We start from the raw sequence: 21,796 nt of genomic DNA, 5'->3' as shown, positions 1-21,796 counted from the left end.
ACGTCCAAAAGACCGCACCTCACTCATGGAACACTCTGAAACAGGTATAAATACCATCAATGAGAATCTTTGATCCCAAGGCAAGTTTGAAATAAACACTCCTTTTGATTAATTTGGTATTTAGGCAAAAGTGGTTGCGTTGAAGTTGTTGTTAAAGGTGCACTCAGCAATACATACAATTTTAATTTGCAGAAAGCCCTTGCTGTATGATATATCTATAGTGTTAGGATACATGAATACAGTTCCTGGGAACTCTGCCTGCCAAGTTCAAGCACAAACGTACATGTAATTGCTAAAATATACTTAATTATTGAAAGTAAAATTATAAATAATTTCAAATTCCCTATATTAAGCAAACCAGACGGCACCATTTTCTAGTTTTTTATTATTTACACACTCCAACACTCAGACATCATTTACAAACAAAGCATTTGTGTTTAGTGAGTCTGCCAGATCAGAGGCAATCAAGATTACCAGGGATGTTCTCTTGATAAGTGCATGAACGTGACCATTTTCCTGTCCTGCTAGCCATTCAAAATGTAACAGTACTTTTGGGTGTCAGGGAAAATGTATGGAGTAAAAAGTACATTATTTTCTTTAGGAATGTAGTGAAGTAAAAGTAAAAGTTGTCAAAAATATAAATAGTAAAATACAGATACCCCCCAAAACTACTTAAGTAGTACTTTAAAGTATTTTCACTTAAGTACTTTACACCACTGTCAAATTCACACTGTAATCTACAACATTCACCAAATGACAGTAACTGTTTGTTTGCCTCTGCCGTTCAAATAGCACAATTTATCAAATCTATCTTGTTCTTCCATTGCACAGTGCTATTATAGGTCTAAATATGATTTTGGGTCTACCCATGATCACTAATCCTAAACTCCGTGTCACTAATGCAGTGTTCTTTTCCGTGTTCCAGGAGTAGGCTAATAAGGAAGTAACTTCATTAATTATTATCTGATAATATAAAGTACCCTCGCTATCATTCTTAACACAATAGCTTGCTTAGAGGAAAAGTTTTTAACAACAATTACAAATATGTATATTAATTTCTAAAAGTAAGGGTTTTATTTTATTTTACCGTTTGTGCCGCTGTCTTCTGTTGACGGAGTCGGGCTCCCAATTTTGCCCCAGCCATCCAAATCGTTTGGCGCACAGAGAGAGATGTTGAGCTCCGTTGCAGGTGAGGTATCCTGGTAAAAAGACCCCAAATACACCGGGCTCGTCTCAGCAGTCCCTGGATTCACAAGACTCCAACCGTTCTCGATAATTCTGTCGATGATCATGTTGTGCTCACAGCTAGATCACGATGTATGCACTATCAAGAGTTCTAATGGAGTTCCCGATTGGAGCATGTGACAACTGTACCTTGAGCGCTTGTAGCCTACATGAATTACACATCGGGCGCGTTCCAGATCTGCCCGAGGACGTCCTACAAAGTAGGTCATACCAGAACAGAGCCTCATAAATACAATACAATCTTTGTTGTCCATCAAAGTCGCCATATCACATCTGACACCAGTGTAGCGCAGGCTTACAAAGATGTAGGCTAGACCAAAGAAAATAATTGAAAAAAAGTGTCAGTTCAAATGAAATATAATTGTATTGGTCACATGCACCGAATAGAACAGGTGTAGACTTTACAGTGAAATGCTTACTCATGAGCCCATTCCCAATAGTGCAGATTTAAAAAAGTAAGACAAATATTTGCTTAATAAAAAAGGAAATAGTAACACAATAAAAACAATATTGAGGCTATATACAAGGAGTACCAGTACTGAGTCAATATGTGCAGGGGTACGAGGTAGTTGAGGTAATTGAGGTAATACAGTATGTACATGTGGGTAGGGGTAAAGGTGACTAGGCAATCAGGATATATAATAAACAGAGTAGTAGCAGTGTATGTGAAGTGTGACTATGTGTGAGTGTGTGTGTGTGTGTGTGTGTGGCGTCAATATGCATGTGTGTGTGTTTTGTGTATGTGAGCCATTGTAGTGTGTGTGTGTGTGTGTGTGTGTGTGTGTGTGTGTGTGTGTGTGTGTGTGTGTGTGTGTGTGTGTGTGTGTGTGTGTGTGTGTGTGTGTGTGTGTGTTGGAGTGTCAGTCTAGTATGCGTGAGTATGTGGGTAGAATCTAGTGAGTGTGCATAGAGTCAGTACAAGGGAGTCAGTGCAAAACAATTAAGATAAATAAATAATAAAGGAAGTCAATGTAAATTGTCCGGGAAGCCATTTTATTAAATGTTCAGCAGTCATATGGCTTGGGGTGAAAGCTGTTCAGGTGCCTTCTGGTCACAGACTTGGCACTCCGGTACCGTTTGCCGTGTTGTAGCAGAGAGAACAGTCTATGACTTGGGTGGCTGTAGTCTTTGACAATTTTTAGGGCCTTCCTCTGACACCGCCTGGTATAGAGGTCCTGGATGGCAGGGAGTTTGGCACCAGTGAGGTACTGGGCCGTACGCACTACCCTCTGTAGCGCCTTGTGGTCGGATGCCGAGCAGTTGTCATAACAAGTGGTGATGCAGCCAGTCAAGATGCTCTCAATGGTGAAGCTGTAGAACTTTTTAAGGATCTGAGGGCCCATGCCAAATCTTTTCAGCCTCCTGAGGGGGAAGAGGCGTTGTCGTGCCCTCTTCACGACTGTGTTAGTGTGTTTGGACCATGCTGGTCCTTAGTGATGTGGACACCGAGGAACTTGAAGCTCTCGACCTGCTCTACTACAGCCCTGTCGATGTGAATGTGGGCGTGTTCGGCCCTTAATTACATGTAGTCCACGATAGGCTCCTTTGTCTTGCCCACATGGAGGGAGAGGTTGTTTTCCTGGAACCACACTGCCAGGTCTCTGACTTCCTCCCTATAGGCTGTCTCATCATCGTCAGTGATCAGGCCTACCACCGTTGTGTTGTCGGCAAACTTAATTATGGCGTTGGAGTTGTGCGCTGCCACGCAGTCGTGGGTGAACAAGGAGTACAGGAGGGGACTGAGCACGCACCCCTGAGGGGCCCCCGTGTTGAGGGTCAGTGTGGCGGATGTGTTGTTACCTACCCTCACATCCTGGGGGTGGCCCGTCATGAAGTCCAGCATCCAGTTGCAGAGGGAGGTGTTCAGTTCCAGGGTCCTTAGTAATGAGTTTGGAGGGCACTATGGTGTTGAACGCTTAGCTGTAATCAATAAACAGCATTATCACGTAGGTGTTCCTTTTGTCCAGGTGGGAAAGGGCAGTGTGGAGTGCAATAGAGATTGCGTCGTCTGTGGATCTGTTGGGGCGGTATGCGAGTTGGAGTGGGTCCAGGGTTTCTGGGATGATGGTGTTGATGTGAGCCATGACCAGCCTTTCAAAGCATTTCAGGGCTACAGATGTGAGTGCTACAGGGCGGTAGGTAGTGCCTTGGCATTCTTAGGCACAGGGACTATGGTGGTTTGCTTGAAACGTGTAGGTATTACAAACTGGGTCAGAGAGAGGTTGAAAATGTCAGTGAAGACACTTGCCAGCTGAGTATGCGTCCTGGTAATCCGTCTGGCCCTGCGGCCTTGTGAATGTTAACCTGTTTAACCTTTTACTGCAGTGGGCTAAATCAGGGTCACACAGAGTGTGTCTTGGTAGTCTTAAACAAATCTACTTTGAAACAAAAGTATACACCTCACACACATGGTTATAGCCTTAAAAAAAGAAGACACCTGTCATATATACAGTTGAAATGTATTCAATTTTGAATTTGCATCCCAATATTATGCTTTATATACATCACAGAAGACTGAAATATAACAAAACCGTTTGACATAGAAACACCAGATTTTCGGCAGGTTTTTGAAATAATGTTTATTAATTATGAAATTATGAAAAATATGAATAACATTCCACCCATGACTAGGTCATTTGACTGCAGGAAAAGGCTACAGGTTTACTCACTTCGGATACGGAGAGCGTGATCATACAGTCGTCCGGAATAGCTGGTGCTCTCACGCATGGTTCAGTGTTGTTTGCCTCGAAGCGAGCATTGAAGGCATTTAGCTCGTCCGGTAGGTTTGCGTCACTGGGCAGCTCTCAGCTGGTTTTCTCTTTGTAATCCATGATCGTTTGCAAGCCCTGCCACATCCGACGAGCGTCAGAGCCGGTGTAGTATTCGATCTTAGTCCTGTATTGACGCTTTGCCTGTTTGATGGTTTGTCGGAGGGCGTTGCGGGATTTCTTATAAGTGTCCGGATTAGTGTCCTTCTCCTTGAAAGCAGCAGCTCTAGCCTTTAGCTCAGTGCAGATGTTGCCTGTAATCCATGGCATCTGGTTGGGATATGTATGTATGTATGGTCACTGTATTCCAGTCACTGTGTTCCAGTCTACTTAACGGGGTGTCTCCCATAGACACCAATGCAATAGCAGCTGGGTCTGGTCTACTTAGTTCATTGACTTTTATTGAACCAGAAAAAACTGCCTTTTCCGTCTCTGGCTAGACTAGACTATTACCGGTACGTGTGGGACTTTTATTGTGAAGACCAAAGGAAATAATAGACCCGGAAGTTGTTCTCGCTGTCGCGCTATGATTGAATCTGAGAAGAACGGAGGATGAGGAGGGAGAACATGTCTGATACCCCTACCGAAGCGGGAAAGGAGATGCCGACAAAAAAGCAGAAGCTGAGCAGTGATGAAAACAGTAATCCCGACCTCTCTGCAGATGAGAATGTAAGTTCGATGTGGGTTTGTTCTGTTTGTATCGGCGCCAACATGAAAAATGGTTAACTAACGTTAGCTAAGTAGCTAACGTTAGCTAGCTATGAAAAGTTCGGCTAACTAGCTAGCGTCTGGTAGTTGATTTTGGAGTTCGTGATGATAGCTGGGCCTTTCCCTATATTTCAACTAGGCCTAGTTGTTGTTTTTAGCTACCTTGCTAACGTTAGTTGTGGTTATTTCCCTTTCAAACATTCCAGAACAGGAAATAAGAAAAGCCTCACTCAACGAGCAAGGGATGCGAGACAACACTGCAAAGGGCCTCCACCTAAGCTAGCTAGTTGGCTAGTTATGCTCTCTAGGTAGCGTTAGCTATCAAGTTTTGGACCCTTCTGGGATTGCCCAAGTAGATAATCATTAGCCAGTTGTCAGTTTAGTTTTTCTAGTCTATCTCAAGCCCCTCACACCCAGGTATGCCTTAGATGGCCTCATGGTAGGCCAGCCCACATCTGACACCAGTGTAACGAACAGGGGGTGCAGAACATCATTGCAGGTTGCAAACGCATCAACCACAACCTAGCCCATCACATGTTGCTATCATTTGTGTTTGTAGGATGATGCTGTCAGCGTTGAGAGCGGGACCAATGTGGAGCGCCCAGACACACCCACCAACACAGCCAACGCTCCAGGCAGGAAGAGCTGGGGCAAGGGCAAGTGGAAATCAAAGAAGTGCAAATATTCCTTCAAGTGCGTCAACAGCCTCAGGGTGAGCCCATGTTATCAAGAATATTACCAATAAATTCCAACTGCAGACATGTCACATCTTGTCAACTGCGCCTACTTTTGATTCCAGAAATGTCGTAATCTCAGCCTTGGACTTGGCATGCCTGTTATAAGTATGTGTGAACTGTGCTGTGCATATGATACTGTGTGAGTTGTAAACAGCTGAATGAAGGTGTGCTAATGTTACGGGTGGGCTCTGAACCCAGGTCTCCCACAGGACAAACCAATGTCTTGACCAAGAGGAAATTCCCCCTTGGGCCGAGGTTCACACTGATTTTGAAGTCGCAGGCAGGGATACCTCATCACCTTGACCATGAGCTCAACTCAACACATAATTAACTGGTTCTTTACACAGGAGGATCATGGCCAGCCATTGTTTGGGGTCCAGTTCAACTGGCACAGTAAAGAAGGGGACCCGCTTGTGTTTGCTACTGTGGGGAGCAACAGAGTAAGTATCTTTGGCATCACATACACCATGTTGAAAGTGTAATAACCAACGCAGGTGGCGTAAAATACAGAAATGAGGGGTCTAATTCTTAAACCCATGTGCCACTTGTCACTGCTGACTATGTGATGTCCTTCATTTACCAGGTAACACTGTATGAGTGCCATTCCCAAGGAGAGATCCGACTCCTGCAGTCTTACGTGGATGCCGATGCAGATGAGAACTTCTACACCTGCGCCTGGACCTTTGACACCAGTACAAGCCATCCGCTCCTGGCCGTGGCCGGGTCACGTGGCATCATTCGGGTGATCAACCACATCACCATGCAGTGTATCAAGGTGGGTGAATCTCTAAGTAGATCAACCACATCACCATGCAGTGTATCAAGGTGGGTGAATCTCTAAGTAGATCAACCACATCACCATGCAGTGTATCAAGGTGGGTGAATCTCTAAGTAGTTTTAGGGATGGAATTTAAATTGGTGCAGAAGGGGGGAGGGGTTAGTTGTGCCACATCTGAATATTTTGTTGTTTTTCAATGCAGCACTATGTGGGTCACGGGAACGCCATCAACGAGCTCAAGTTTCACCCCAGAGACCCCAACCTCCTCCTATCTGTCAGCAAAGGTAGAACAACTACTCACCATAGCTGTGACTTTACAGAAGATAATATTTCCTCAACTGACTTAACCTTTTGAGAACTTAACGATTTACATTTAGGAAGGATTATAGTCTGTGTGTATTTACACCATTAACAGAATGACTTAACAGAAAATCAACTGTCGGTGTGAATATCTCATCAGCTTTGTGTTTGTGTGTTTTTAGACCACGCCCTTCGTCTTTGGAACATCCAAACAGACACACTAGTGGCCATCTTTGGAGGTGTAGAAGGCCATAGAGATGAAGTCCTCAGCGCAGTGAGTACACCACACTACCATCTCTTACTAGCTTTCTTGATCAATAGAAGTCAGGGATTTCTATGTGTATGTTATCATTGAAAATGTCAATACATGTCAAATAAATGAGATTTCTGATTTAATAATCAAAGTCTGTCTGCGCCAGGACTTTGACCTGCTAGGTGAGAAGATCATGTCGTGTGGAATGGATCACTCTCTGAAGCTCTGGCGGATCAACTCGGAGAGGATGCAGAAAGCCATTAACGGATCCTATGAATACAACCCCTCTAAGACAAACAGGTGAAAATATTGATTGTGGGCAACAAACGTACGTGTATTCCCATGTATATTTCAGTTATTCAGCAGACTTTTACCCACAACAAAGCGCATTCAAATAATAGGGCTGGACAAAATGCATAAAAGGAACATCGTACAGTGTTGCCAGGCTATAGTCAGAGTCTCACTTTGTTGAGGTTTTCAAAGTAAAAATGTTTGCTCCTTTAACCGATGATTCGGTCTTCTTCTTACAGGCCATGGGTCTCTCAGAAGATCCACTTCCCAGACTTCTCTACCAGAGACATCCACAGGAACTATGTGGACTGTGTACGCTGGCTGGGAGATCTGATTTTATCCAAGGTAAGACTGTGTGAGAAGCTTCTTGTTCAAACACAGATACGTTACATCCTGTTATTAGGTTGTGGATCCCGTTGTGAGCCTCAACCCCTACTCCTTTGTTCCTGTCCTGACCAGTCGTGTGAGAACGCCATCGTGTGTTGGAAACCAGGGAAGATGGAGGACGACATTGACCTCATCAAACCAAATGAGTCCAACGTGACAATCCTGGGTCGCTTCGACTATAGCCAGTGTGACATCTGGTACATGCGTTTCTCCATGGACTTCTGGCAGAAGGTAAAGATGATATTCTCCTTTCGTTGTGTCTGTCGGATGTGAAGAATCCCTTATCTGCTACTGTTCTTCCCAGTATTGGAAGCAAACAGTGGTTTGGTGTTGGAACTCTATAAAAAATAGATGCAAGGCTGTTGTTTTACATAAAAAAATATAAAGTATAGTATTGTCTCTCCACATAGAAAGTTGTCTGAAGCTCAATAAGTATTGTTTGACTATTGAAATAATACATGTCTTGTCCTACAGATGTTGGCTCTGGGAAACCAAGTGGGGAAACTGTATGTGTGGGACCTGGAGGTAGAAGACCCTCACAAAGCAAAGTAAGCATCAGTAGGGAAACTGTATGTTGGGGAAGATACTCTGAAAACACAGTTTACCAAGCTACCAACCGATTCAGACTGGAAGAAGTAAAGCTACTCTTAAGAAACATTGTTTACTAAACTAAAGTTACTTTGAAAAAGTAGTTCACTACATCCAAACTACATCTGAAATGTCAGACTAGTAATTGCATGAACAGATCACTTTGGAGTCAGATGTTAACATAATGTGTAATTTAGCCTTATGAAAGGGCAACATTTTGATTTCCGCCTAAATAGACATACCCAAATGTAATTATTTTTCATGATGGCCATAAACAATAACCGGTAATGTTGTATAGTTTTAGAAAGGTCTGGAACTCACCTTTCTGGTAAATGTTGTTATAAATTGCTGAGGTGTACTCTTTTTAGGACACAAGCTCAAGTACATAGTACAAATATGAAAAACAGAACTTTCTCCTAAACGTCCACTGAGCAGCGCGGAGACACCATTGAAACGTGTGCAGACTCGTTACAACTTCAGTCTGTGACCAAGAGAAAGTGGTCTTTCAATTCAATGAAATTATTTAGTATTTTTTCCATTTTGAAAGCTCTATGTCCGGCTGAGAATATCACAGCGAGATGAAACCACAACGACTGGACTCAGACTGTCACCGTTCATATGCCGTTTCCCAGGCTGGGCTCACTTGATCAGAGGAAATCGATTCTTTGTCTGGATAGGCCAGAGAATGTGACACGTCACTCCCTATGTAAATGTGGGGTCTGAAACGTGACACTTCAAGTCAGCTCCGCTGAGAGAGTGGAAATGGTGAGCAGACAGATGGGGCTTTCTGGCACTATAAGGCACAGGACCCTATGGCATTCAGAGCGCTTTTTACTCCAAAATGTCAGTCAGAACCGGTCCAGAACTGCTCAGTCCCCCATACATGGGACTTAACATCTAAGAGGTTTAAACACACAAAAATGTTTCAAATGAGAATTAGACAGGTCTGATGCTGAAAAAGAAATGAAATTGCCTACTTTACCCATAATTTATTTTGGCAAATTTTTTTTATTAAAAAGTTAACTACTGAAAACACCAATAATTGAAGTTAGTTCAACTAACACCAAGCACAGCAAAATGTAATTAAATGACTAGTTGAACTACATGTATTTCACTACTCCCTGTATGTGTGGGACGTGAAGGTAGAGGACCTGCAAAGTTAAGTCAACCTCCCACCAAGACACCTCACCTTAGCAGTGGTCCATACCTAGATGCTAGACTGCCTGAGAGAAGAAGTGATGTTAGAAGGCCAGTAGAGAGTGCTCCTCTCCTTGTTATGTGTAATGTTCCAGGACGGTGACAGAAAAACCACAGAACAATGACAGATATTTCACCGGATGTATAAATGTGAAGCATCCGCTTGGCGTTTCCACTCACTACCAAATATGGTAGTGAGAGGAAGCCAAGTGTCCGGCAGTGGGAGAAGCTGGAACAACATGGATTTTGGCTGACATTCTGCACATTTCTCATTTTCTCAACATTTGATCTCAATACAGTTTTCTGTTCCCAAAGCTACAATCTGTTATGAACAGAGTGGACTACGTTTTTTAGACTGTACCCTTTGCTAAAGTTTTCTAAAAATGAATTGTTTAGGAGTGCAAAGGCGAATTGAGTTATTGCGCATTTCAGAGTAGGCGTTCCCTAACAAATATGCAAATGTGTGCTACAGCGCGCCAATAGGATCTCGCAAGCTCGTGCTTGGCTCTGCCAACCTCCTTGCTTGTTTTGCCCACTGACTAATTTGTTCCCATTTGAAACGACGGCGGGGGTCTATCTTGGTTTAGTTCTAAAAAAAAATCTGAGACTGTCTGTTTCTGTTGTTTCACCAAATACATTCTAACCTGGATCTCTGGTTTAGATGCACCATCCTCACCCTCCCAAGATGCACCTCTGCCATCAGACAGACCAGCTTCAGCCGTGACAGCAGTATCCTGATCGCAGTCTGCGACGACGCCTCTATCTGGCGCTGGGACCGCCTGAGATGAAGATGACGTTGACAATGAGCAGCCGACTCTTATCTGACGGACCAGTCACTTTGCTGTCAGGAACCGGAGACATTTTCCAGGTACACATTTTCTGTGTATAGTCTGCATCAGATCTGTCCAATGGAGGAGGGGTTTAACATCTCAGGAACCACTCCCAACATGACACAACGGTGCTACAGTCTACGCAGAAAAATGTGTATCTGGAACGCACCAATTATCTTTGTTTTGTTTCCCTACCCTTCTCCGGATTACACTTACACCAGCCCATCCTTATTAAACCCATGAGGGGGGAGTGGAAAGGGGCACAATTTGGGGAGAATCAGACTGCAACCCTGGAGCCCTTCAAGCTTTCTCCCCCTTGCTATTTGCTTCCCCTTTGCTTACTTTTCACTTTTAAATGGGCTTTAATAAAAGCTATTTTTCTAAATGTTTCTGGTCTCATTGTGAGGTACTGAAGCTTGAAAAGAAGCTGGGAAAGCCTGCTAACTAAATAAATACAAGCCCAGACCACCTGAATGCGGAGAACAGGAGTAGAGACAGTTAGGCTGCCCCAACAATGCATCTCATCCACTAGAAAATAAATGAAGCAACTAGGATCCGCTTGTATAGGCATGCTAAATATGTATAGAATAAACTAGTGGCGCAAAGAACATTTTAGGAAATGTTTTAATTAATATTATTTATTTGACAAAAGACCTACAAGTAATTGTAGCTATAAAACAAGACCTCTTCATCTTCTGTGGAGGACCATTCCTGGACATTATGGAGCAGAAAATGAAGTCTTTGGTTCTCTGTCCATGCCCATTTATCATTGTTTTTAATACTGTGGTATCATCGAGACAACTCATGTCTTCCAGAAATTAGGGTTTTGAGCCATGCGCCTCTGGAAGTTCTCATACCTGGGGAGAAAGAGACCAAAGGAGCACATGACTTTATGCTTTTGATATAGGAAGCATGTTCAGATCTTTTGCAGTGTCCATGCTTAACTGAGTGATTTGAGCAGTTCCTCCGCAAAATGTTAGTTTCCTTCTTGTAGCCAGCCCAATAACCACAGGTTCCACAAACGTGGGTCAGGCAAATTTTAAAATAATTAATTGGGTTAATTCAAGCAGGTGTTTAAATGGTCTGACTTTGAATAGGACCAACAGGGAATCATTTTACCATTTGAGGATGGAACTGGCAGGGATGAACATTTCTGAGGGGTTTGGAGTCATCTGCGACTGGGAAACAGCAAATGACGAGGAGAAATTATACAAACTGTCCAGCATCTTCTGAGTGAACTGAGGAGAGAGAGTTGAGTTTCAGTGTCAGCTGAGCGTGTAGGTGCTCTTAGCAATGTCAAAATAAAAGTCCTGCACGTTCGCCATAAGTGGACAAAAAAGGAATAACTTGTGGGGGACTTTTATTGACACGAGGTAAGCAGAGAGGAAGTGGCTCTACAACAGACCCACGTTTGAAAAGTCTCTTAATACGATCCTTTAGATATTATCTCAACTTCCCCCAGTCATACTGGCCAACTGTTCTGCCCACCGGCACAGTAAGTTGAAATGGAATTGTATTTAACTCCTGGCTGCCCATGGACTGTTTTTGTGCAACCTAATACGATTGAACACAACGCTTTAGAAAGTCTACATTTTAATGTGTTACAAAGTGGGATTAAAATGTAACATTTTTAAAAGATGAATAAAACAGACTCCAATATACCTTAATTTGATAAGAATTCACCCTCTTGAGTCAATGCATGTTAGAAACACCTTTGACTGTATCTTTGTGTCTGGGTGGTTTAATACATCATCCACAGCATATTTATTAACTTGACCAGGCTTAAAGATAGTCTGATTTGTTATTGTTACCATCAACCAATCACTGCCCTTTGAGGCTTTCGAAAAGCTCCTTGATCTTTGTAGTTGAATCTGTGCTTGAAATTCAATACTTGACTGAGGGACCTTACATACAGTGGGAAGAACAAGTATTTGATACACTGCCGATTTTGCAGGTTTTCCTACTTACAAAGCATGTAGAGGTCTGTAATTTTTATCATAGGTACACTTCAACTGTGAGAGACGCAATCTAAAACAAAAATCCAGAAAATCACATTGTATGATTTTTAAGAAAATAATTTGCATTTTATTGCATGACATAAGTATTTGATCACCTACCAACCAATAAGAATTCCGGCTCTCACAGACCTGTTAGTTTTTCTTTAAGAAGCCCTCCTGTTCTCCACTCATTACCTGTATTAACTGCACCTGTTTGAACTCATTACCTGTATAAAAGACACCTGTCCACACACTCAATCAAACAGACTCCAACCTCTCCACAATGGCCAAGACCAGAGAGCTGTGTAAGGACATCAGGAAAAAAATTGTAGACCTGCACAAGGCTGGGATGGGCTACAGGACAATAGGCAAACAGCTTGGTGAGAAGGCAACAACTGTTGGCGCAATTATTAGAAAATGGAAGAAGTTCAAGATGACGGTCAATCACCCTCGGTCTGGGGCTCCATGCAAGATCTCACCTCGTGGGGCATCAATGATCATGAGGAAGGTGAGGGATCAGCCCAGAACTACACGGCAGGACCTGGTCAATGACCTGAAGAGAGCTGGGACCACAGTTTCAAAGAAAACCATTAGTAACACACTACGCCGTCATGGATAAAAATCCTGCAGCGCACGCAAGGTCCCCCTGCTCAAGCCATCGCATGTCCAGGCCCATCTGAAGTTTGCCAATGACCATCTGGATGATCCAGAGGAGGAATGGGAGAAGGTCATGTGGTCTGATGAGACAAAAATAGAGCTTTTGTTCTAAACTCCACTCGCCGTGTTTGGAGGAAGAAGAAGGATGAGTACAACCCCAAGAACACCATCCCAACCGTGAAGCATGGAGGTGGAAACATCATTCTTTGGGGATGCTTTTCTGCAAAGGGGACAGGACGACTGCACCGTATTGAGGGGAGGATGGATGGGGCCATGTATCGCGAGATCTTGGCCAACAACCTCCTTCCCTCAGTAAGAGCATTGAAGATGGGTCGTGGCTGGGTCTTCCAGCATGACAACGACCCGAAACACAAAGCCAGGGCAACTAAGGAGTGGCTACGTAAGAAGCATCTCAAGGTCCTGGAGTGGCCTAGCCAGTCTCCAGACCTGAACCCAATAGAAAATCTTTGGAGGGAGCTGAAAGTCCGTATTGCCCAGCGACAGCCCCGAAACCTGAAGGATCTGGAGAAGGTCTGTATGGAGGAGTGGGCCAAAATCCCTGCTGCAGTGTGTGCAAACCTGGTCAAGACCTACAGGAAACGTATGATCTCTGTAATTGCAAACAAAGGTTTCTGTACCAAATATAAGTTCTGCTTTTCTGATGTATCAAATACTTGTCATGCAATAAAATGCAAATTAATTACTTAAAAATCATACAATGTGATTTTCTGGATTTTTATTTTAGATTCCGTCTCTCACAGTTGAAGTGTACCTATGATAAAAATTAAAGACCTCTACATGCTTTGTAAGTAGGAAAACCTGCAAAATCGGCAGTGTATCAAATACTTGTTCTCCCCACTGTATGTATGTATGGGGGACAGAGGAAGGGGTAGTCATTTAAAAAATAATGTCAACCGAGTGAGTCTATATAACTTGTGATTTGTTAAGCCAAATTTTACTTCTGGACTAATATAGGCTTGCCTAAACAAAGGGGTGAATACTTATGTAACGGCTATAGTTTTAATTTTTTATGTGTAGTATTTTATTTTCACTTTGACATAGTATTTTCTGTAGATCAATGACCAAAATAAATATTGAAATCTATTTCAATCCCACTTTGTAACAGCAATGTGAAAAAAGTTCAAGGGGGTGTAGACTTTCTATAGGCACTGTAAATACACCCGTGTTGCTAGGACACAGCAATCAAAGCAAGCAGCTTGAGTATTGACTCGTATACATATCAAAGGAAGATTACTTTCACTGATTATGTACACTGCAAACCACCCATAATATTCTTCTAACTAACCTGCATGAAAGAGTCAACAGCGGACACAGTGGCACCTGATACAGGCGTCTGTTGGACCAGCTGCTCCAAAGGCTCAATAGATACACCGACTTGGGCCATGGAGGCAAGCTGAGGTACTGCCATCATTCCAAATGGATGCGCTCCACCCTCACCTATAGGAAGACAGCAGAAACAACACCATTTCATTTTCACCGCGACTGGCAATCAGTTTACCCACCTAGTTTTTTACCACTACATCACTGTGTAACACACATACAGGTAAAAGTCAGTAAATTAGAATATTTTGAAAAACTTGATTTATTTCAGTAATTGCATTCAAAAGGTGTAACTTGTACATTATATTTATTCATTGCACACAGACTGATGCATTCAAATGTTTATTTCATTTAATTTTGATGATTTGAAGTGGCAACAAATGAAAATCCAAAATTCCGTGTGTCACAAAATTAGAATATTGTGTAAGGGTTACATTTTGAAGACACCTGGTGCCACAAACTAATCAGCTGATTAACTCAAAACACCTGCAAAGGGCTTTAAATGGTCTCTCAGTCCAGTTCTGAAGCCTACACAAACATGGGGAAGACTTCAGATTTGACAGCTGTCCAAAAGGCGACCATCGACACATTGCACAAGGAGGGAAAGACACAAAAGGTTATTGCAGAAGAGGCTGGCTGTTCTCAGAGCTCTGTGTCCAAACACATTAATAGAGAGGCAAAGGGAAGGAAAAACTGTGGTCAAAAAAAAAGTGTACAAGCGATAGGGATCACCGCGCCCTAGTCAAGATTGTGAAAAAAACCCATTCAAAAATGTGGGGAGATTCACAAGGAGTGGACAGCTGCTGGAGTCAGGGCTTCAAGATCCACCACCAAGAGACGCTTGAAAGACATGGGTTTCAACTGCCGCATACCTCGTGTCAAGCCACTGTTGACCAAGAAACAGCGCGAAAAGCGTCTCACCTGGGCTAAGGAAAAAAAGAGCTGGACTGCTGCTGAGTGGTCTAAAGTCATGTTTTCTGACGAAAGCAAATTTTGCATTTCCTTTGGAAATCGAGGTCCCAGAGTCTGGAGGAAGACAGGAGAGGCACAGGATCCACGTTGCCTGAAGTCTAGTGTAAAGTTTCCACCATCAGTGATGGTTTGGGGTGCCATGTCATCTGCTGGTGTCGGTCCACTCTGTTTCCTGAGATCCAGGGTCAACGCAGCCGTCTACCAGCAAGTTTTAGAGCACTTCATGCTTCCTGCTGCTGACCTGCTCTATGGAGATGGAGATTTCAGGTTCCAACAGGACTTGGCGCCTGCACACAGCGCAAAATCTACCCGTGCCTGGTTTACGGACCATGGTATTTCTGTTCTAAATTGGCCAGCCAACTCCCCTGACCTTAGCCCCATAGAAAATCTGTGGGGTATTGTGAAAAGGAAGATGCAGAATGCCAGACCCAATAACGCAGAAGAGTTGAAGGCCACTATCAGAGCAACCTGGGCTCTCATAACACCTGAGCAGTGCCAGAAACTCATCGACTCCATGCCACGCCGCATTAATGCAGTAATTGAGGCAAAAGGAGCTCCAACCAAGTATTGAGTATTGTACATGCTCATATTTTTCATTTTCATACTTTTCAGTTGGCCAACATTTCTAAAAAAATCCCTTTTTTGTATTAGCCTTAAGTAATATTCTAATTTTGTGACACACTGAATTTTGGATTTTCATTTGTTGCCACTTCAAATCATCAAAATTAAATGAAATAAACATTTGAATGCATCAGTCTGTGTGCAATGAATAAATATAATGTACAAGTTACACCTTTTGAATGCAATTACTGAAATAAATCAAGTTTTTCAAAATATTCTAATTTACTGACTTTTACCTGTATACTGAAAAAACACCTTGTGACAACTGCTAATGTAATAAGAACTTTATTAGCTACATTTGATTGGGTGATACTCACCTGGTTTTAATTGAGATATTTTAAAGATGGCACTTGGTTTTTCGTTGGTGATGAAACCCAGGAGCTGCCAGACCTGCCCACTGACGGGGTCCGGGAAGGAGAAGTAGACGGCGCCACCCATCCCCGCAGGGAAAGGCACTGTGCCCAGCATGAACACCACTACATGGTTCACATTCTCATAGTCTGGTAGGTTGAAGACGAACTTGTCACCAGCAACCTGCTGGGCGTCGGTCTGGACCTAAAATACAATTTTGACTCCTACATGAGGCACAATTTGTTTCTGTATTTCAGCAGTTCGACCCTGCCACTTTTTTTTTGTAAACTGAGGAATTGGGGGGTAGGTAGAGACCAGTGGAGGGTGGTGGGAGGAGTTACAGGAGGACAGGCTCATAATAACTGGAAAGGAGTCGAACATGGTTTCCATATCTTTGATGTGTATGATACCTTTCCATTTATTCCATTCCAGCCATTACAATAATAATATGCCATTTAGCAGACGCTTTTATCCAAAGCGACTTACAGTCATGCGTGCATACATTTTTTTTTGTGTGTATGGGTGGTTCCGGGGATCGAACACACTACCCTGGCGTTACAAGCGCCGTGCTCTACCAGCTGAGCTACAGAGGACCACAATGAGCCTGTCCTTATAGCTCCTCCCACCGGCCTCCTCTGGTAGGGACATCTTGATGTATCTCTATAGGGACAATTCATAGACAGCCATGCATGCTTGCATGTCCATGGACCTGTCATGGTAGTAGGAAATATACTTCAAAGCTATACATTTCCTGTTTATAATGACACAAAAAAACATTGGAGTACAATTTCGGTTATGATACTAGCTAGTAAGGGTAAGAAAAGTTATACAAGCTAAACTGCAGAGCCATGATGTACACAACATCTGTTTGGCTCTGCTAAACACATATCATAAAGCATTTATAACTAGCTATAGTGTTCAACAATCAATGGGTATATGTAGCCACGAGTATAAATGACCAGTGAACAGCAGGAATACAATAACACATTGTCCCTTCATATCAAATGTGTAGCTAGCTGTCATTTCACTCCCAAGTTAGCTTGCTGCCGTTAGCAAGTTACATACTTACCAATCTACCAGCAACCAAACATCCAAACATTGTAATGTCCTTGGTTACTTTATATTTGGGTCAAGATGACTGTTTTACACTCAATCGATAGCACCAGCTGTGCCCATTCCACAAAACTCCCGAGAAATTAGTTAGCTAACTCAAACGTTTTGTTTATTGTATGGTCTGGCTCTGACCACGTGTTTACAAGAGCTTCCGGTTTGATTGACATTTCAAAATAAAAGCGCCCAGATAGAAAGTGATAGAATGTGATAGAACGCGTGTGTGGTTCTAATACAGCGAGGGAAAAAAGTATTTGATCCCCTGCTGATTTTGTACGTTTTCCCACTGACAAAGAAATGATCACTCTATCATTTTACTGGTAGGTTTATCTGAACAGTGAGAGACAGAATAACAACAACAACAAATCCAGAAAAACGCATGTCAAAAACGTTGTAAATTGATTTGCATTTTAATGAGGGGAAATAAGTATTTGACCCCCTCTCAATCAGAAAGATTTCTGGCTCCCAGGTGTCTTTTATACAGGTAACGAGCTGAGATTAGGAGCACATTCTTAAAGGGAGTGCTCCTAATCTCAGTTTGTTACCTGTATAAAAGACACCTGTCCACAAGCAATCAATCAGATTCCAAACTCTCCACCATGGCCAAGACCGAAGAGCTCTCCAAGGATGTCAGGGACAAGATTGTAGACCTACACAAGGCTGGAATGGGCTACAAGACCATCGCCAAGCAGCTTGGTGAGAAGGTGACAACAGTTGGTGCGATTATTCGCAAATGGAAGAAACACAAAATAACTGTCAATCTCCCTCGGCCTGGGGCTCCATGCAAGATCTCACCTCGTGGAGTTGCAATGATCATGAGAACGGTGAGGAATCAGCCCAGAACTACACGGGAGGATCTTGTCAATGATTTCAAGGCAGCTGGGACCATAGTCACCAAGAAAACAATTGGTAACACACTACGCCGTGAAGGACTGAAATCTTGCAGCGCCCGCAAGTCCCCCTGCTCAAGAAAGCACATATACATGCCCGTCTGAAGTTTGCCAATGAACATCTGAATGATTCAGAGGAGAACTGGGTGAAAGTGTTGTGGTCAGATGAGACCAAAATGGAGCTCTTTGGCATCAACTCAACTCGCCGTGTTTGGAGGAGGAGGAATGCTGCCTATGACCCCAAAAACACCATCCCCACCGTCAAACATGGAGGTGGAAACATTATGCTTTGGGGGTGTTTTTCTGCTAAGGGGACAGGACAACTTCACCGCATCAAAGGGACGATGGACGGGGCCATGTCCCATCAAATCGTGGGTGAGAACCTCCTTCCCTCAGCCAGGGCATTGAAAATGGGTTGTGGATGGGTATTCCAGCATGCCAATGACCCAAAACACACGGCCAAGGCAACAAAGGAGTGGTTCAAGAAGAAGCACATTAAGGTCCTGGAGTGGCCAAGCCAGTCTCCAGACCTTAATCCCATAGAAAATCTGTGGAGGGAGCTGAAGGTTCGAGTTGCCAAACGTCAGGCTCGAAACCTTAATGACTTGGAGAAGATCTGCAAAGAGGAGTGGGACAAAATCCCTCCTGAGATGTGTGCAAACCTGGTGGCCAAGTACAAGAAACGTCTGACCTCTGTCATTGCCAACAAGGGTTTTGCCACCAAGTACTAAGTCATGTTTTTCAGAGGGGTCAAATACTTATTTCCCTCATTAAAATGCAAATAAATTTTTGACATGCGTCTTTCTGGATTTTGTTGTTGTTATTCTGTCTCTCACTGTTCAAATAAACCTACCATAAAAATTATAGACTGATCATGTCTTTGTCAGTGGGCAAACATACAAAATCAGCAGGGGATCAAATACTTTTTTCCCTCACTGTTTGTTTAAGAAGGAAAAAACATGTACAAAAATAAAGCACCAGAAACAAGAAATGTCTATAATCTAATATAAATTATATTGTGATGGGACTGCAGAAAAAATACACAATTTGGGTCCATGAAAGTATGAAAACAGACATACTGAGGAGAGTTCCTTGATATTAGGAATTGAAGGAGCATTCAGTAGGAGTCTGTGAAAGGCTTCCTTGTTTGGCCTTTCAATCTGAGGATCTGTTCCAATCACTGATGCTCGGAGGAGAATGTTAGGGTGAATGTGAGCTATTCGTCTGTGACCTCTGGGTCTACTATATTCTTGGTTGGCTTGGAATTAATCCACATTTTAAACAATTGCCATTGAAGTCATGAGTATCCACCTATTATTGGCTTATTGGTCATCTAACATTGGGGTATATTGGGGAAATTTAACTTTGATTTTTTAAATTGAAGAGTATTTTATTGAAACTGGTTGCACTGGGTTGAGTAATGTTTGTTGATATGTCAATATAGATTGAATAGCACCAATGCCTGCCACAATGAAACCATTATTGTCAGCCAGACCATAGTCACCAATAACTAATAACTGTCACCAAAAGCTGCCAAGGTAAACCTCCACACCCCTCACTGGACTTTTTATCATTACACTCCATCAAACTCTATTGGATGATACTATAGCTTTCTCTTTCCATGAAGTCAAGCACTCCAGCATTCCAGTGATGTGATAGTTTAGAGTTGAAATCATCAGTTACAGACAAAATTGGATAACTGTGACTTGTGTCATGTGGCTCATCCTGTTCAGACTGGAGTTGTCCATTGTTGTCTTGTCTTCAGATCATTTCTCTGAAGAAGACTGCAGAAGACCCCTGATCCAACGGGAGTTCTACCATGTATGGATCCACATGGCCCACTAAGTGGACCAGGAATTGCCTGAACTATGTGAGTAATCTGGATACAGTGTTACCTCTATGTGTTTACATGTTCATGTTATTATCAGGCTTCAGACTACTACTGAATTCAGGAAATATCTATACTCTGATCAATGGCTCTGGTCAATAGACTATTGTGCTACATTTGGGACAACTTCAAGCATATGGGTTGTCGAAACATTCATAACCTTCATAGAGCCTTTATTCAATATCTATTACATGTGAAGTTGTTGAATAGTATGGCATACTCATAAGGCAGACATATTTCTATTATCTGTTTCTGCAATTAACTTTAAAAAATAAACTTAAAACATTAAAGTATGACAATGAAACAACTGTATGTATTAGTCTAATTGATAAATAACTTAAACAACATAAGTTATTTTTATGCGTATACCATTCTGAAAAGGTTATTTTGAATTCACAGAGTAGGCGTAGGCTAGGCTATGCTGAAGGTGTGGTTGTAGGATTACAGTGAGGGAAAAAAGTATTTGATCCCCTGCTGATTTTGTACGTTTGCCCACTGACAAAGACATGATCAGTCTATAATTTTAATGGTAGGTTTATTTGAACAGTAAGAGACAGAATAACAAAACAAAAATTCCAGAAAAACACATGTCAAAAATGTTATAAATTGATTTACATTTTAATGAGGGGAATAAGTATTCCCAGCAATCCCAGAACAACAGCAAAGGACCTTGTGAAGATGCTGGAGGAAACAGGTACAAAAGTATCTATATCCACAGTAAAACGACTCCTATATTGACATAACCTGAAAGGCCGCTCAGCAAGGAAGAAGCCACTGCTCCAAAACCGCCATAAAAAAGCCAGACTACTGCACATGGGGACAAAGATCGTACTTTTTGGAGAAATGTCTTCTGGTCTGATGAAACAAAAATAGAACTGTTTGTCCATAATGACCATCGTTATGTTTGGAGGAAAAAGGGGGTCGATTGCAAGCCGAAGAACTCCATCCCAACCGTGAAGCACAGGTGTGGCAGCATCATGCTGTGGGGGTGCTTTGCTCTAGGAGGGACTGATGCACTTCACAAAATAGATGGCATCATGAGGAAGGAAAATTATATGGATATATTGAAGCAACATTTCAAGACATCAGTCAGGAAGTTAAAGCTTGGTCGCAAATGGGTCTTCCAAATGGACAATGACCCCAAGCATACTTCCAAAGTTGTGGCAAAATGGCTTAAGGACAACAAAGTCAAGGTAATGAGTTGGCCATCACAAAGCCCTGACCTCAATCCTATAGAACATTTGTGGGAAGAACTGAAAAAGCTTGTGCGAGCAAGGAGGCCTACAAACCTGACTCAGTTACACCAGCTCTGTCAGGAGGAATGGGCCAAAATTCACCCAACTTATTGTGGGAAGCTTGTGGAAGGCTACCCGGAATGTTTGACCCAAGTTAAACAATTTAAAGGCAATGCTACCAAATACGAATTGAGTGCATGTAAACTTCTGACCCACTGGGAATGTGATGAAAGAAATAAAAGCTGAAATAAATCATTCTCTCTACTATTGTGGTATCTAAAAATATGTTGCTAATTATGCTGTGAGAACAAGGAGTCCGCTTACACTGTACTTTGATTATAAAGGTTTATTATTTCAAAGGATTTCAGCATAAGTTTACAGACATCTGCAGGCATCTGGAGAACAACGGACCCAAAATAATATGTTGTTCTGTCCTCCTTTGTCCCAACCAAGTATTTATAATCTTTAACATGATATGGGTGGTTTCCCCTACAGACCAATCCCATGACTCCACACAACAGACTTCCTCTGTTTTAGGGTGCCCCTATAGAACTGCTCTCCAGATGCCCCCCTAAGCTGAATCAACATCCTCTAAGACACCATTTGCAAACGTTAGCAAAGTCACAAATTCCTTAGACACCACACTATTATT

The 21,796-nt window shown here is 42.5% G+C and overlaps 2 protein-coding genes across 3 annotated transcripts; one reads left to right on the top strand and one right to left on the bottom strand.

The window, feature by feature from the left end:
• The first annotated feature begins 4,505 nt into the window (after nt 1-4,505).
• Nucleotides 4,506-10,471, top strand: LOC121536048 (polycomb protein eed). Of its 2 annotated transcripts, XM_041843344.2 has the most exons (11): nt 4,515-4,682; nt 5,281-5,433; nt 5,806-5,898; nt 6,042-6,233; nt 6,439-6,520; nt 6,719-6,810; nt 6,956-7,089; nt 7,320-7,425; nt 7,540-7,698; nt 7,942-8,015; nt 9,914-10,471. In XM_041843344.2, the coding sequence occupies exons 1-11, from the start codon at nt 4,566-4,568 to the stop codon at nt 10,038-10,040; spliced, it is 1,329 nt and encodes a 442-aa protein (XP_041699278.1). In that variant the 5' UTR covers nt 4,515-4,565; the 3' UTR covers nt 10,041-10,471. The 2 variants fall into 2 exon arrangements, with proteins under 2 accessions (XP_041699276.1, XP_041699278.1); XM_041843342.2 differs by having other exon boundaries at nt 4,506-4,682; nt 7,320-7,698.
• Nucleotides 10,472-10,688: 217 nt separating this feature from the next.
• LOC123484521 (protein Hikeshi-like) lies at nt 10,689-17,273 on the bottom strand. The gene is made up of 5 exons (XM_045214987.1): nt 17,091-17,273; nt 15,988-16,225; nt 14,043-14,194; nt 11,202-11,320; nt 10,689-10,939 (listed from the first exon to the last, which is right to left on the bottom strand). The coding sequence occupies exons 1-5, from the start codon at nt 17,118-17,120 to the stop codon at nt 10,885-10,887; spliced, it is 594 nt and encodes a 197-aa protein (XP_045070922.1). The 5' UTR covers nt 17,121-17,273; the 3' UTR covers nt 10,689-10,884.
• Between the last annotated feature and the right edge of the window lie 4,523 nt (nt 17,274-21,796).

The sequence above is a fragment of the Coregonus clupeaformis genome, unplaced genomic scaffold, assembly GCF_020615455.1.
Source record: "Coregonus clupeaformis isolate EN_2021a unplaced genomic scaffold, ASM2061545v1 scaf0348, whole genome shotgun sequence".
Taxonomy (NCBI): domain Eukaryota; kingdom Metazoa; phylum Chordata; class Actinopteri; order Salmoniformes; family Salmonidae; genus Coregonus; species Coregonus clupeaformis.
The sequence above is the reverse complement of the archived record's forward strand: the minus strand, read 5'-3'. Positions and strand labels throughout refer to the sequence as shown.